The following is a 17,310-nucleotide window of genomic DNA, read 5'->3' on the forward strand; positions in this document are numbered from 1 at the left end:
GGATTGTAATTTTTTTTCGATGTTTTAGTAGGGGTTTGATTGATGAATGTTCCACTCATGTTCAGGACAATTCATGTTCAGAAGAAGATTAAAGAACTGTTAATACAGACATTTGACTCATTATTATTATTATTATTATTTATTACTGATTAATTTTCTTAATTCCTTATTTATTTTCTTATTAATTCCTTATTTATTTTTAAATCTTATTTTGTGTTAAAAAATAAAAATAAAGACATTTGAGAAGATTAGATTTTTATTTTTTTTTTCTTGCGGAAAACCTGATGCGGCCCAGCCTCACCCATAGTCTGCCTCTAGTGGCCCCCAGGTAAATTTAGTTTGAGACCCCTGCTCTAAGGAGTGTGGTGACCAGTGAAGTCCCTCCCCTGACCTTGGCTAGTAGGCTATTGCCAAGACACCTTTTATTGGTTAGAGTCATTATTATTGACAGTGATTCCTATTAGTTTCATGACATCTGTCAATGAAATGGGGTGATGCCTCTGGCAGCGATTCTTTATGGGAATGAGTCCTGGCGAGCTAGCGCGAGCTAGCGCGAACGTGCTGAGCAGCCGAGCTAGCGCGAACGTGCTAGCGCGAGCAGCCGAGCTAGCGCGAACGTGCTAGCGCGAGCAGCCGAGCTAGCGCCTTGTAATGCGGCGCGCCTAGTATTTGCATTAAAGACGGAAATAGCACCCTCAACTGGTGTTGCGCCCTTTGAGGCAGCGCGTCGTATGGCCGTAAAAATATGGTATATTCATGAAGGCTGCAACAGCAAAAAGGTCCAGGTCTTGGCAAAAAAACAACAAAAAACATTGGAGTTACCATCTCAAAGAGGACTGCTGCAGTTACAGACATCCAATGAATTTTGATCTCAAAGGCAGAATTCAGGGAGAAGTTGCCGTGGTAATAACAGGTGCACCATTCAGTTCGACCCCGGCGAATATTAGCATCCACATCCAGAGTGACTGTCTTCTGCTCTGGAACAGTGGCAGCTGGGGGGATAAACAGGAAAAGTAGAATAAGAGACAAATGACATGACATGACAGGAGAGACAATGAGCATGAACAAAGAAGATGTAATCATACCCTTTACAATAACGTATAGTACAAATACATTGTAACATAAAAGTTGCAGCTGATTTGACAGCTAACTTGTCTTTTTACTCATGCACGCACGCTCATACACGCGCACACACGCACACACAGACACACTGTAACGATCCGAGTCAAGATAGCATAAATTTGGAAAGGGTATTTAACAAAGATTGGGACTCCAAGTTGACTTGATTCACACTGTTGATGATTTGAATTGGCTTTACTTATTTATTTTTTTGCAACCTTATTGAGAACCAACATTTTTCATGAATTTAATCTGCTAGTTGCTTCAAACACTATTTTTGTTTGTCAAATTTGAGTGAAAGGAGCAAAATATTTTTATATTGACCACAGATCTACATTCCTAAAGCAGATCGCATTTTCAAGTTTATTGTATGATAGTTTTGTGTTGTAAGACCTTGGATTCCTATGCACAAAAACAAGTGCTGCACACTTGAACACTGCACACTGTTGTCATGAAAATGGGGCAGATTTTATTTCAGGCACTGTAATATGTATGGAGAATATACCGTATTCTTACGGTCAAAAGACGCGTTGTATCAAAGGGCACAGCACCAGTTGAGGGTCCTATTTCTGTATTTAATACTTACACAGGGCGGGCCGCACTACGAGGTGCATGCTAGCTCGCGCTATCTAGCTCGCGCATGCTAGCACTCATGCAAGGGATCGCTGTCAGTAGCAGCGCCTCAGACCAATAAGAGATGTCATGGCAACACACTAAACGATAAATCAGGGAGGGATGTCACTGGTCACCACACTCCTTCGAGACACGGTTTCAAATCAAAACCAAAAAATATCTCTGAACAAACAAGCAAATAATGAAACAACGAAGTAAAATTAACACAAAAGATGTATCTCTCATGCCATTCATATCCCCAAAAGAAATAAAAATTACACAAAAAGATTACAGGAATGGCTTCTTCTGGGAGGTAGTCAGCCTCAGCCAATCATATGGCTGTTTAGAGAGATGTGAGTGGTGTGCTTTGGGCAGTGTGTTTTTAATTATTTATTTATTTTTTGCAGTCTGTTGTCTAAACCTGTAATGTTTCTTGCTTGCAATAACATGAATGATAAGACAGACATCGTGGACAGCTACCCTTTTGTCCAGCTTTCTCCTGCACCATCACCAAAAAATGTATTCACATAATGTATTTGTCACAGTCAATTCGAAGCATAGATGTTTCAGACTTTAGCCAGTAGGGTGTGCTAACATGCACTCTGAAATGCCCCATGGGGATCAGGCCCAATGGTTGAGAGAGTTGCTCAGTCTCTACAATAGGCGTGTCGCATTACAAGGAGACTTGTTTGTTTTGGGGAAAATTTGGGACTTTCAAGTGTGCCTTATGGTTGCGTCGGATTGTTATCCCACCTTGCTCATGCTCATGTCCTCGCATTTGATCGTACTCTTGTTCAGTGTATCTTGTTACAGCGTTTTTGTTTCTCTCGTTTGCAGCTACAGCTCGGTTCGTTTTCTGTTTCCTTTCTTCCAGGTTTGGTCTTCTCTTACCCTTGTGCGGTAAGCTATTTTCGTTATTTATTTCCTTGCCTTTTGCAAGCGATTTTCGTTCCGTCGGTATTCCTTTTTTTCCTGGTGTGAGTGTTCCACCAGCGCTTTATGTTTTCGTCGATAGAACTATATATTTATATCCCATGGCCGATAGACCCCGCTAGTCCTAGATTTATATTTGGATACTGAATATTCTGATTATTAATAAATATCTTTGTAACACCACCTTTTCCCGTGTCTGCATTAGAATTAGATTAGAAGATTAGAAATCCCTTTATTGTCATTGTACTCAAGTGTGCAACGAGATTAGAGGGCTCCCCTCTCCAGTGCAATACAACAATAATACAGACAAATATATAAATTAGATAAATAAATAAGAGAGTGCAGTGGAATTTAGTACTGAATAGTGTATATAAAAACACATCACGATGCTGTTCTGCAAGGTAAGGGTGTTCTCGTGTGTGTGTGAGAGTTCAGAATGGAGATGGCTCTCGGAAAGAAACTGTTTCTCAGTCTATTGGTCCTCGATTTGATGCATCTGTAGCGCCTGCCAGAGGGCATCAGGTCGAACAGGTGTGAGTTTGGGTGGGTATTGTCTTTGACGATGTTGAGAGCCCTTCTGAGGCACCGGGCGGTGTAGATGTCCGATAGTGAGGGGAGAGGGCAGCCAATAATCCTTTGCGCTGTTTTGACTGTCCTCTGGAGCCTCACTCTGTCCGCCTCAGTGCAGCCGCTGTACCAGGTGGAGACACAGTACATCAGCAGGCTCTCGATGGACGAGTGGTAGAAGGCTAGCAGCAGCTTCCTGTCCAGGTTGAATTTCCTGAGGACTCTCAGAAAGTGCAGACGCTGGCGGACCTTCTTTACCACTGCTGTGGTGTTGTGAGTCCAAGAAAGGTCGTCGGAGATCTGTACTCCCAGGAACTTGAACGTGTGGACCCTCTCCACACACACGCCTTCGATGCAGAGGGGGGGCGGTACCGTCTTGTTCCTCCTTAAGTCGACGACAATCTCCTTTGTTTTCGCAGTGTTAAGGTGCAGTCTGTTGTCCTTGCACCAAGCTGTCAGTCTCTTTACCTCCTCTCTGTAGGCTGTCTCGTCACCTTCCGAGATCAGACCGACCACTGTCGTGTCGTCAGCAAACTTGACGATGGTGTTGTTGCCGTGGGCCGGGCTGCAGTCGTAGGTGTAGAGGGCGTACAGGAGAGGGCTCAGCACGCATCCTTGAGGGGAACCGGTGCTCAGCATGCGGGTGGAGGACGTGTAGGGGCCGAGCAACACAGTCTGGGGTCTGTTGGTCAGAAAGTCCTTAATCCAGATGCGTGTGAGGGCAGGGAGGCCGAGAATGTCCAGTTTGGCGACGAGGATGTCTGGGATGATCGTGTTGAATGCCGAGCTGTAGTCCACAAAGAGCATCCTTGCATAGCTCTGCTGTCGTTGTTGTTGTTGTTGTTGTTGTTGGGCTAGCGCCTGGGCGGGACCTCAGAGCAAGGATTGCCCAGCTAGCGCAATCACCTTCTGCGTCTCAGTGGAGAGGACGTTGTAAGGAGGAGGTGCATCGCCGAAAATCTTCTGCCGGAGGGGGATGAGTCGGGGGCACCGCAGGAGCCAGTGCTGGACTGTCTGCGGCTCCCCTCCACATAGTGGACATGTGGGGTCGGCTGTAGGGCAAAGGAGGTGCTCGTAAGCCCGGAGCTTGGGGTGGTGGCCCGCACGGAGCCGAGCAATGAGGACGGCGTCCTGCCTTGATTGAGCAGCGGAGCTGTCTGCGCGCCAAGAGAACCCTTCATAGGCGGCTGCGGTCCGCTCGTGCTTAGGGGGGTCGTCACGGATGCGGCGTTTGATAGTTGTCGCGGCTGCGCAAAACGATACAGGACGGAAGGCTTCGGAGTGGTTGGAGGCGGCCTCTTTGGCTCGGGTGTCGGCGAGTTCGTTGCCGGGCAGACCGCAGTGGCCCGGGATCCAAAGAAGAGAGGTCTTGCCAGGGCGCGCATTCAGCAGTTGCCGGATGTGGGCGGTGTCTGCGGCGCGGCTCGAGATGGCCTGCAGAAGGGATTGACTGTCGGAGCAGATTGTCACCTTCGTGTGGGCGTTTGAGTGAACGAGCCACTCGAGGGCCATCGTCATAGCTTCCCTCTCTTTTTCGTAGGACGACGTGAACTCGGCGCCCCTTCGCATACGCACCGTCGTTGGTTGGACGTCAGCTGGGTCCCCAGAGGCGACAATCATTGCTGCCCCTCCATTCGAGACGCCTTCCGTAGCAGAGCCATCCGTGTAAATGGTCAGCTCCGGCTCGGTGGCACGAATGGCCGCAGTGGCCAAGTTGCGCAGGACAGATGGAGCGTCTTGTTTTGTGGCCATCCCGATGGAGGTTGACACCGTCCAGAGTCCGGAGTCGTTCAACCATGGGCATTCCACTGGGACTTGGAGGGAGGCTCTTGCCGACAGCCCAGCTGGGAGCGTCGTGGAAAGTTTATTGGCCTCAAGTCGCCAACTGGAGCGTTGTAGCCGATGCCTCACGTTCGCAGTCAGGATCTGGGACCTCGGGTGTGTGGACGGCAGTCGCGCGGCTTTCTCGTAGGCGATGGCCGTGAGTTGGTGCGAGTGCGTCCTATAGCTGCTTACACCAGCTTCGAGCTGAAGGGCTTCAATCGGTGATGAGCGGAGTTGTCCTGTCACTAGGCGCAGCGCTGAGTTCTGCGCTCGTTCCAGGTCGGCTCGGCGAGTGTCGGAGAGGAAGGGTTGCCACGCAGGAGCCGCGTAGTCCATCACACTGCGTTGGAGGGCGGTGAAGACGGAGCGCAGGCTGTCTTTGCGCCAGCCAAATTTCGACCCACTCAGACAGGCCAGTATGCGGTTGCGGGAGAGGACTTTGGATGTCACCGCTTTCACATGGGGGCCAAAGCTGAGCGTTCGGTCCAGGGTTACACCGAGGAACTTCGGGGTGGGGTTGTGGCTGAGGGGTGAGCCGTTGAGGGAGATCGTGGGAGACCAGGAGGCCTCGTGGGAGTTCGTTGAGAAAAAGGCCACCTCGCTCTTGGTGGCGTTGAGCGCCATCTTCTTTGTCCGACTCCATTCCCCCACCGCGTTCACCGCCGTCTGGAGAGCGGCTTCCGCCTCCTCCTTAGTGTTCTTCTGCGATAGCAACGACACGTCGTCTGCGTATAGTGCGAGGTCGACGCCTTCCGGGATGATAGACCGGAGGCTGTTGATGTAGAACAGGAAGAGGAGGGGGGCGAGGACGGAGCCCTGGGGTAAACCCTGCCGGAAGAGCAAGGATTTCCCGAGTTCCCCGTTGATCTGCAACCTAGCTCGCCGGTTCGTGAGGAGGCTCCTGACCCAACGGACCATCCGCCCCGGTACCCCGAGTTCCAGAGCGGACAGTAGAAGGTCCTTGCGCCATACCCTGTCGTAGGCCTTGCTGTAGTCCAACAGGGCCATGACTCCCCGTTGCGGGCGGGCTTGTTGGAACCCGTCGCTGATCCTCTGTGTGAGATAGAGTACCTGGTCCTCACAGCTGCGGAGCTTCCTGAAGCCGGCTTGCTCCTTGCAGAACCACTCCCTGGATTCCGCCAGGAAGTAGAGGCGGTTATGGACCATGCGCTCCATTGTCTTCACAACGCAGGACGTGAGGCTGATCGGGCGATAAGAGGAGAGTTCGCTCCCAGGTTTGCCGGCTTTACGAAGTGGCAGGATGGTCGCTTGTCTCCAAATTTGTGGGCATACACCGGATCTGAAGGAAGAGTTGAAAATCTCCAAAAGCTCCGTCCTAGCCTCCGGGCCCAGGGCCTTCAGGAAAGAAGGTGGGATGTCGTCTGGGCCCGCCGCGCCGTTGGGCTTCATCTGAGCGAAGGCTGAGTCGAGTTCTCCCATGTGGAAGTTGCCACAGCTATCATCGTCTTCTGAGCCAGCCACGTCAAGGCGTTTCTTGAGGGGGAGATGGCAGCGGAGTCGGTCGTCTCTCGTGATGGGTAGATGGCTTACTGTGGCATAGTGACGCGCGAAGACGTTGGCCTTGTCCACGTTTGTGGCGAAGAGTCGGCCGCCGATCTGCAACGCTTCGTTCTGTGCACGGCTGTCAGGGGTCCCACTCAGAGACCGGATCACCCGCCATGTCCTGCTGGTGTCTGGGTTGTGTTCCAGGTCAGCCAACAGGGCTGCCCACTTAGTGTCTTTGGCGTCGCGAACAAGGCTGTTGACTTCTTGGCAGGCAGCGATCCACTCCTCCCTGTTGACGCCGATGTCGCGGCGGAGACGGTTGCGCCGTTTGATCGCCTCTTTCACCTCTGGGGTCATCCAGGACTTCGTTGTGCGCCCCTGTGTGGATTTCCCCACCACAGTGTTACCTGCATCGATCAGCGCCTTGTTGAAGCGAAGAAGACGGTGGAGTAGCGAGGGGATTTTGTGACCGCGGAAGCCGCTGATGGTGGTCTCCACCTGGTCGGTGAAGGCGGCCCAGTTGACGTCACGGGAGTTCCATCGGGGGCGGTGAATGGGCGGGCAGGTGGGTTTTACTTCAAGCTCCACTTCCATCAGGATGGGTATGTGGTCTGAGCCCAGGTCCTCCGTGACAAGCCATGTCGTCCGGTTCGCCAGTTGTGGGTTAGCGAGGGACAGGTCCGGGGAGCTCAGGCCCCCGGTGTTCCGGTTGACCCGGGTAGCGGCGCCGTTGTTGAGGACGCTCAGGTGTGATGACACGAGCCATTCCTCGATCGCCTCTCCCCGTCGGTCGCTCGGTTGTGTCAGGTCCCAGAGGGGCGAGTGCGCGTTCAGGTCACCGGCCACAATGGTGTCACCCGACGCCGAGATCCAGGAGAAGTCCAGGTTGTCGGCGTCGTCGTCGGCGGACTCACGGCGTGGTGGGGCATGCAGGTTGTGTAGTGTCAGCCATCGGCGTCGGGAGACGCGAACATTGACTGAAGAAGACTCCAGGAGGCCGTAGCAGGCATGGCCCAGGACTTCAAAGGGTAGGTCCTCTTTGATCAACGTGAGTAGGCCGCCCCCTCGCTGGCCGTTGGGGCGGTCCACTCTGACGGTCGCGTAACCCGGGAAGGCTGGGGTGGCAACTTGAGGTCTCAGCTTTGTTTCCTGCAGCAGACAGATGTCCGCTTTGAGGTCCCGGAGGCGGCCCTCCAGTTCACCAGACTTGGTGCTCAGGCCGTCGGCGTTCCATTGAAGGACACGCAAAGCGGGGCGTCGCTGGTGATGTGGGTCGTCTTGGGCTTGGTCGCCGGCGGCAGCGGGACCGGGAGATTGGGCGCTGCACAGCATCGCGGGCAGGACCAGAGCTGAGTGAGCCGGAGTGCTGCGGCTGCGTCACGAGTGGCGCCGGAGCACTTCGACTGGAGGTGGAATTTTGTCTCACAACTGCGGCAGGTCAGCGGATTTGCGACGGTGATTGCTTTGTGGCAGGCACCGCAGCGCACCCTCTCCACTGGGCCTGATGGTGGATTCACTGTTAGTGTTGTTATTGGTCGGCCGGCTATCGTCTCGGTCCGGCTCCGGTGATCGGGGCAAGACCAGGAGGATGTGGGTGCTGGGCCACGGCATCGGTTCCCCCTGTGGCAGAGCGTCTCGCATTCAGGCTGTTGACATTCGAGGGTGAGGATACCCCGCTGAATCGTCTGCTTGCAGCCACAGCAAATCCGCCCTGACGTTGGAGGTGACGGCGGGGCCGGGCCACCGTGAGCCACGCACTGCCAGGAGCTGTCGCGCCGCAGCCTCTCGCGAGTGAGGCCGCTGCATTTCAGCTGATGGTGGCAGAGGGCGGGGCAATTGGGGGCCCGGCACCGCAGGGGAGATGATTTCCGGATCGGACGGCTGCAGGAGTAGCAGGAATCCGGGCCCGGGTTCGTCTCAATGTCTCCGGCCAGGATGAGGAGAAGGGAGGCCAAAGCCGGAGAGTCGACCTCCCATCTCAAAAAGGTGGCAGAAGATAGTGGTGGCGCCCTCTCCCTGACCGGTCCTTCTGCTGTCGTTCCAGGTGACCCAGCACAACATGCAGAGCAGTGTCGATGGCGTCCTCAGTGGATCTGTTAGCCCGGTATGCAAACTGGTAGGGGTCCAGAGTGGGAGGAAGGCAGTCCCTGATGTGCTGGAGAACCAGCCTCTCGAAGCACTTCATGATGACTGGTGTGAGAGCAACAGGGCGGTAGTCATTCAGGTGGACGGCTGGTGACTTTTTGGGGACAGGAATAATGGTGGAAGTTTTCAAGCAGGAGGGGATGACTGCTTGAGCCAGGGAGCGGTTGAAGATCCTGCAGAAAACATGTGCCAGTTGGTGGGCACATGCTCTGAGGACCTTGCCTGGTATTCCGTCGGGTCCAGTAGCTTTTCTGGGGTTAACCGCCAGGAGCGCGCGCCTCACATCGTGTTCCTCTACGATGAGTGGGGGGGAGTTGGAGCATGAAGTGCGGGGGTGTGACGGTTGGGGCGAGTCAAAGCGAGCGAAGAAGCAGTTAAGCTCCTCTGCCAGCGATGCACTCGGGTCTACAGAGGTCGTGCTGCCGCCACGGAAGTTGGTGATGCTCCGTAGACCCTGCCACACCTCCCGTGGTCTGTTACTGGCAAGGTGGGCCTCCAGCCATGTGGAGAGTCCTGCTTTAATTTTCCAGCTCCGCTGGAGAATCATAACATACATACTCCATAAAATTATCAAAAATATAGGTGAAACACACAACCGGGACTGCTTTTTTTAAAAGAAATTCTAGAGGGCGAAAGCGAGCCATTTAAAAAAAAAAAAAAAAAAAACTAATAAAAACTAATAAAATATTGATTTCGTATTTTGACCTCCTGATGGCCTAAACACTCATTCGAGCAAATATGAGGTAGACCTTGTTAAACTGCTTGGAGAAAAACATCAACAAAAATAACCTGTATTTGCTTTAACCAGTTGGTGGCACTACCACTACACTGAAAAATAATAAGGTAGATGTCTTCAGGGCTGGAATATCAATCAAATGTGAAAAGATTCAAGAAAATAGGATCATCTGAGTCTTGTTGCAGGAGCTTTTGTTGCCACGCTGAATAATCAGACTTTGCGACATTGTAATAGCCACGTCGACAAAAAGTCACAAAATTCGGGATAGAGAAAGTTCAACATCTTAAGGCTGTTCTGACAAATTTTCAGTTGGATTCATTAAAAGGGCTCCATGCAGTATATTAAAATGAAAAATATATACCTTTAGTCGCCAATAGGTGGCACAATGTGTATAACAGAATATATTTATATAGATGTCTTCCGGTCACGACTCTTTATGTACATGTGACGTTTTGGATTTTTAGCAGAATGTGCAAGGGAGTTATTAAGCATTTTGTCCATTGTGGCGAAGGAAATATTAAACGAAAACTTTGAAGCCCCGCCCTCCTCAAACAGTATTTCGGAAACTACAAATTTTTGTCCCGGTTTTTGTCCCAGGTCTCAAGATGATACAGCCGGAATGTTAAGGCAATCAAATGAATCCTCTAGGATCAGGGTGCAAAAGAATGACCCCTGTAAACGTGCAAAAATGGGCAAAAGTTGGACATTCAAAAATTCAGAACTGACTTTCTGTTCATTTTAGACTTTTGTTGTCAAAGAAATTATATGTACTTCACGGATTAGTACACGTGCCTGGCAATTCTCGGAGGCCCAAGTCAAACGAGCCGGGATTTTCTTTGATGTTTCCCATTCTAGTTGGCGCTAAAGAGCCATCTTGTTTATGTCGTTTGCGACAACGTTAAAATATCACATTTTTCGCCATGCCCGATGAGAATGCAAAGTTTGGCGAGTTTTCGTGCAAGTTTAGGGGGTCAAAAATGTAATCGAACGATCGGAAAATAGAAAAATAATAACTAGAGCTGCGAAAAGCTATAAAGGGCCCCTGCAATTCGGGCAACATTGGGGTACTGGCACATTGGAAATATGAAATATTTACGAGAAAAAGCGTGAGGAATCTTCACGAGGAAATTTCTTGTAGTTAGAGCAGCTTTTGTTGCAAAAGCCACGTATATGTTTGAAGCAGTGTTGTTTTTGGTAGGCATTTTAGATTTAGTCTTAGTCTTAATCTTTTGGACGAAAATGCATATTAGTATTCATCACATTTAGTCATTCCTATTCGTGATAGTTTTAGTCTAGTTTTAGTTGACGAAAACTCAAAAAGGTCTTCGTCAAGTTTTACTGGACTAAAACCCCAAATGTTTTCGTCTAGTTTTAGTTGATGGAAACTAAAAAAAAAGTCTGAGTTTAGTTTTCGTAAATTTAGTCGCCGAAAGTTTTAGTCCGTTTTAGTTAAAAATAGGCATATAATATCTCCACCTAATAGCAAAGACTTTCTAATCAAGTACAAAGCATAATGCATTTCCAACAGATAATAGTGGAATAATGCTCATTGCTCCAAAAAAAGCCGATCACCAAAACATTTCATTTGGCATTATTTCACTTAAAGAAACAACAAAAAAAACATGTTAACAACATTGTCTTGTGGTAGACTTGTTCTTATAAAGTAGCATGAGTACATATATTTTTTTACATTTTATACGTAGCCGACTGAAATTTTGTCAGAACAGCCTCAAGTAGTTGATCCTACGCTATTTCGAATTTTGTGACTTTGCGGCGAAGGGCGTGCCCATTACGGTGCCGAAATGTCTGATTGTTCTCTGTGGCAACAAAAGCTCCTGCAACATGACTCAGATGATCCTATCTTCTCGAAATTTTTCACATTTGAGGATAGTCCAGTCCAGCAGACATCTACCAACTTATTTTGATCATAGTGGTAGAGCCACCAACAGGTCAAAGCAAATACAAGTTATTTTCATTTATGTTTTTCTCCGAGCAGGTTAAGAAGGTCTACCTCATATTTGCTCGGATGAGCGTTTAGGCCATCAGGGTGTCACAAAACAAAAATTTGTAATTTTTCGAGAAAGGCTGTGGGCGTGGCTTCGCAGAGTTGCCCCCCCCCCCAAAAAAGGCTTATTTTGAGAATCTAAAAATTAACGAAAACTTTGCACACACATCAGGCCTGGCAAAATCATCAATATTTTATCAGTTTTTCGTGCAATTTTTTTAAAAAAATGGCTCATTATCACCCCCTAGAAATCAACTCTTTCATTACCCAAGACGTACAAGTACATCTTCGAAATGCATTGGAGCCCCCGACCGAAGACGTAAAAGTACGTCCTCATCTCTTTTTTACGTCATAGTGTGCAGAAGGGTCTGACGCAACTTCTGACTAAGAATCAGCCTTGTCTGCATTGTAAATCGTGTAAAAATTGACCAGGAGGTGGCAGTGGTCTAAGAGATCCGCCAGATTCACACTGCAGAAGAAGATTGTAGTTGGGTGGGGGAGCAGTGTTGGTGGAGCGCTAGAGAAGAGAGTGTAAACTGGAGCGTAGTAGACGCCACAGTAGCGAAAACAAAAGCAATTAAAATAAATAAATAAATAAATAAAAGCTTCCAAAAAGCATAACAAAGGGGATGGAGTTGCTTTTGATCAGAGGATGCCGCTTCATCCTCGTAAAAAGCAAGCAGCAATCAAAAGAGAGGCTTTGCCTGCCTCACACGGCGCACACGTAGCTTTGCTGGAGTTTTCGTGCAGCGAAAGCGATGAATAGAAGCCGGATATGGACCCCGATTTGTCAGAAGTAGATCTGATGTGAGTTAAAGCAGCAGAGAATCGTCACTGGAGCCACCAGAACGAGGAGGGCAGTGCTAAATAGCTTGCGAGTTCCCATTCAAAGCTTTGTCACCTGTTATGCTCATCGGTCCGTTTATGCACATCGGTATGTCCTAATATACTATGAAGTTGCCAGTAATACATGTATAAATATATAAAATATAAATACATAAATACATGATCTTGTGTCCTCTTCATGTGGACAAAATATGTCGCGCACATGCGTGGCGCAAAGCATTTGCACGATCGGTAGACTTGCGTATCGTCACTCTGTGTTGTATGCATGCAAAAATATATTTGGTTCGGTCAGAACTTTTCTAAAACCGCTGCTGCTCATTTTATTTTCTTCAGTAAGTTGAAGAGATAAATGTAACTAAGCCACATGCGTGTATGTATTTGTGTACGTGTGTGCGTGTGGGGGATGGCGGAGAGACGGGGAAAGAAAGAGAGAGAGATGAGGTAATAAAAGCAACAGTAAATGTGTGGTAATTGTACTTATTTCTATAAATTACTTATTGGGAATTCAGCAGCCAAATAGCTCCTCACAATGTTGATGCAAAGAAAGGTTGAATAAAAGTATATCTCATATTTGCAACTGTTCATATTTCTGTAATTTACAGGGCGTGCATCTCGAAGTGATGGCGATGCCCCCTAAAAGACATCACTTTCACTGCAAGCACTGGAACACTGAACAGCGGACTTCCTTCAGCTGTTTATGACCAATGAGCTGCTGCAGCACATCACGTATGGCACAGACCACTTAGCAGACAATTATTTTGAGTCAAAACCCAACGATCTGTCTACACGCAAAAATAAATCTAAATTTAATGGGGGTGGAGAGGGGAGCTGGTCGGAGTGGGGGTGTATACACACACACACACACACACGCGCACGCACCTTTGTACATAGTTCATTTCAGCAGTTCAATAATTTTTTTCTGCGCTAAAAACTTATTTTGTGATCAAAAACACTTCATGTCATGCTTTTTTTCTCATTTTATAGAAGGAAAGCATTATTTAGATGTTTGAGCTGTCACAAAAGAAAAAGTAGCGGCGTAAAAGTCAAGGTTGTGCTTGAAATGTTTGTGTTCACAAAAAGCTCTTTTACTCCGTTTGTCTGGAATGGGAATTTTGACCAAATTAGTTTTTTTTAACGCTGTCAGCGAGAAAACTGAAAAATATAGATATATACTTTTTTTCTGATGAAAGACAAGAGTCTAATCTTTCTTTTGGTATGTGCCATGTTTGTGTAGCATTGGAACACAATATTCTGTGGGCCTTGCAAAATTAGTCAAAATCCAGAAAAACGTTGGGCTTGAGGGGAGTTGCTCCAGTGAAAATGGTTAGGATTTAATGAGTTAAAAAAAACAGCCCCGTTACTGTGTTTCACATAACTTTTTGAATATTTGATGAATTATGTACAAAGCCAAGACCTAATAAAAAGTCTCCTGGAGCCATATGCTAAAATGAACAGGAGTCAGCCATTTTTAATTTACTTCAAACATTGATGAGGCTTTTACAACAAAAGCTGCTCTAACATTTAACTTCACCAAAATTTCCTCTCCAAGATTCCTCACATTATTTCTCATAAATATTTCACATTTCCTACTTGCCAGTACCCCAACGTTGCCAGGGCCCTTTCTAGCTGCTCGCAGTTCTAATTATTATTATCATTATTTTTTTTTCAATTTTCCGATCGTTCGAATGTCCAACTCTCGACCATTTTTGCACATTTACAGGGGTCATTCTTTTGCACTCTAGTGATCCTAGAGGCTTCTTCCGATTGCCTTAAATTTCCGGCTGTACTATTTTAAGGTCTAGGACAAACACTGGGACAAAAATCTTTAGTTTCCGAAATACTATATAATGGGGGTGGGGGTTCAAATTTTTCGTTTAATATTTCCTTCGCCGCAATGGACAAAATGCTTAATAACTCTCCTGCACATGCTGCTAAAAATCCACAACATCACATGTATCTAAAGAGTCGGGACACGAAAATATCTATGTTTATATTCTGTTAGACACAGTGTGCCACCTATTGGCGACTAAAAATATAATTTTTTACATTATAACGTATTGCACGGAGTCCTTTTAACGACTCTAACTGAAAATTGGTCAGAAAAGACTCAAGACAATCTTACTGTATCCCGAATTTTGTGACTTCTCGGCGAAGGGCGTGGCTATTACGGTGTCTGATTATGCTCCGTGGCAACAAAAGCTCCTGCAACATGACTGAGATGATCCTATCTTCTCGAAATATTTCACATTTCAGGATATTCCAGCCCTGAAGACATCTACCAACTTATTTTTGATCGTAGTGGTAGCGCCACTAACTGGTAAAAGCAAGTACAAATTATTTTCGTTGATGTTTTTCTCCGAGCAGGTTAACAAGGTCGCCCTCATATTTGCTTGTATTAGTGTTTAGGGCTTCAGGTTGTCACAATACGGAATTCGGCATTTCTCGTGAAAAGCTGTGAGCGTGGCTTCGTACAGTTCGCCAATAAAACAACGCTGATTTTGAGGTTCTAAATATGAATAAAAATTCATGAAACTTTCCACACATATCAGACCGGGCAAAATCATCAATATTTTATTAATTAGTCATGCAGTTTTTGAAAAAATGGCTCGCTATCGCCCTCTAGAACTTTTAAAAAAAGCAGCCTCGTGTGTGTTTCACCTAGCTTTTTGAAAATTTTATGGTGTATGTATAAGGCCAAGACCTACCAAAAAATCTCTTGGAGAAATGAGCTAAACAACACAGGAAGTCTGCAATTTTGTATTTACTTTAAAGGGGGCTTTTCACCACAATGGACTGAATTCTTTATTACTCCCATGCACATGCTGCTAAAAATCCAAAACTTCACCCATACATGAAATGTCCTGACCTGAAGCCATCTGTATGTTATTATTCTGTTATACACAAAGCGCCACCTCGTGGTAACAAAAATAATTTTCTTTTTCTACATTTTATCGTACTGCAAGGAGCCCTTATGACGAAGCCGAATGAAAATTTGTCAGAACAGCCTCAAGATGTTGATCTTACTCTATGCCGAATTTCGTGACTTTTTGGCGAAGGGCGTGCCCACTACGGAGCAGCAAAGTCTGATTAATCTCCAACAAAAGGTCCTGTAACATGACTCAGATGATCCTATCTTCTCGAAATTTTTCACATTTGAGTATAATCCAGCCCTGAAGACATCTACTATATTTAAGACATATAAGACATCTACTATCTACTATATTTGTCATCATAGTGGTAGCGCCACCAACTGGTGAAAGGAAATACAAGTTATTTTCGTTGATGTTTTTCTCTAAGCCGGTTAACAAGGTTTACCTCATATTTGCTAGGATGAGTGTTTAGGCCTTAAGGATATCACAGTATGAAATTTGTCATTTTTCGTGAAAAGCTGTGGGCGTGGCTTCGCACAGTTCGCCAATAAATCAACAGTTATTTAGAGGTTCTAAATATGAACGAAAACTCATGACCCTTTGCACACACATCAGGCCGGGCAAAATCATCAATATTTTTGTTCTTTTTAAAATGGCTTGCTATCGCCTACTGGAAATGTTCAAAAAAGCAGCCTGTGCTTCTGTGTTTCACCTAACTTTTTGAAAATTTGCTGAGGTATGTACAAAGCCAAGACCTATAAAAAAGTCTCTTGGAGCCTTATATTAAATTGCACAGAAAGTCAGTCATTTTGAATTCATTTCAAACATTGACGAGGCTTTGACATCAAAAGCTGCTTTAACTTAAACTACACAAAAATTCCTCTTGAAGATTCCTCACATTATTTCTTGTAAATATTTCACATTTCCAATGTGCCAGTACGCCAGTATGTGATATTTTAACGTCGTAACTGACGCAAACAAAATGGCTCTCTAGCGCATTTTACAGTGAGAAACAGGTAGGCACGTGTAGTACCCTTTAATGCTAGTGAACGCCAACTTTCCTGAAAATAAAATGAATAATCACAGCAGACACACAACTCAAAATGTATTTCCTTTTAAAATATCGGTTAAAATAGCGTAATTTCCCGACCATAAGGCACACCTTAAAGTCCCAAATCTTCCCCAAAACAGACGAGGAGCCTTGCAATGCAACATGCCTATTACTGAGCAACTCTCTCGACCATTGAGCCTGATCCCTTGGGGTATTGTAAAGGGCATGCTAGCACACCCTGTTGGCCAAAGTATGAGAAATGAATGCTTCGAATTGACTGTGACAAATACATTATGTGAATAGGTTTTTTGGTGATGGTGCAGAAGAAAGCTGGACAAAAGGGCAACTGTCCACAATGTCGTAGTCTGTCTTCTCATTCATGTTACTGCAATTAACATCACAAGTTTAGACAACAGACTGCAAAAATATAAAAAAAATAAATAAAAACACACTGCCCAAAGCACACCACTCACATCTCTCTAAACAGCCATGTGATTGACTGAGGCTAAATAGCATTGCTGCAATCGCTTTGTGTTATTTTGATTTCTTTTGGGGATATGAATGGCGTGAGAGATACATGTTTTGTGTTAATTTTATTTCTTTGTTTCATTGTTTGCTTGTATGCTGAGATATTTTTGGTTTTGATTTGAAACCGTGACTCTACGGAATGTGGTGACCAGTGAAATCCCTCCCCTGACGTCGATTAGCTGTGTTGCCATGACATCTCGCTCATTGGTCTGAGGTGGTGCTACTGACAGCGATCCCTTATTCGTTTGAGTGTTAGCATGCGCGAGCTAGCATGCGCAAGTTAGCATGCGCGAGCTAGCATGCGCGAGCTAGCATGCGTCTTGTAGTGCGGCGCGCCCAGTATACGTATTCAATACAGAAATAGCACCCTCAACTGATGCTGCGCTCTTTGATACAACTTGTCTTTAGGCCGTAAAAATACAGTACATAAAGTTCTGTCGTGTGATGATGCAGGGATAGTGGGAGCATTTGTGTTCTGAGCGAATGCACCCACAACACCTGCGTTGTCACACAACAATGTAGACAACTTAAGTTGCTATTCTCCATTCAAACACAGGGCCCTAAAATC

The 17,310-nt window shown here is 46.7% G+C and overlaps 1 protein-coding gene across 7 annotated transcripts in view; it reads right to left on the minus strand.

Annotated features, from left to right (window-relative positions):
* depdc5 (DEP domain containing 5, GATOR1 subcomplex subunit) overlaps positions 1 to 17,310 on the minus strand; it is a 248,093-nt gene that overhangs the window by 12,490 nt on the left and 218,293 nt on the right. For all 7 annotated transcript variants that reach the window (XM_088311264.1, XM_088311269.1, XM_088311266.1 and 4 more), the window contains one exon: positions 823 to 992. In XM_088311264.1, coding sequence (XP_088167390.1) covers positions 823 to 992 — 170 coding nt within the window. The remainder of the gene's footprint in view (positions 1 to 822; positions 993 to 17,310) is intronic.

This window comes from Idiotropiscis lumnitzeri, chromosome 12 (assembly GCF_059441095.1).
Source record: "Idiotropiscis lumnitzeri isolate Australia: NSW breed Sydney's pygmy pipehorse chromosome 12, RoL_Ilum_1.0, whole genome shotgun sequence".
In the NCBI taxonomy this organism is placed as follows: domain Eukaryota; kingdom Metazoa; phylum Chordata; class Actinopteri; order Syngnathiformes; family Syngnathidae; genus Idiotropiscis; species Idiotropiscis lumnitzeri.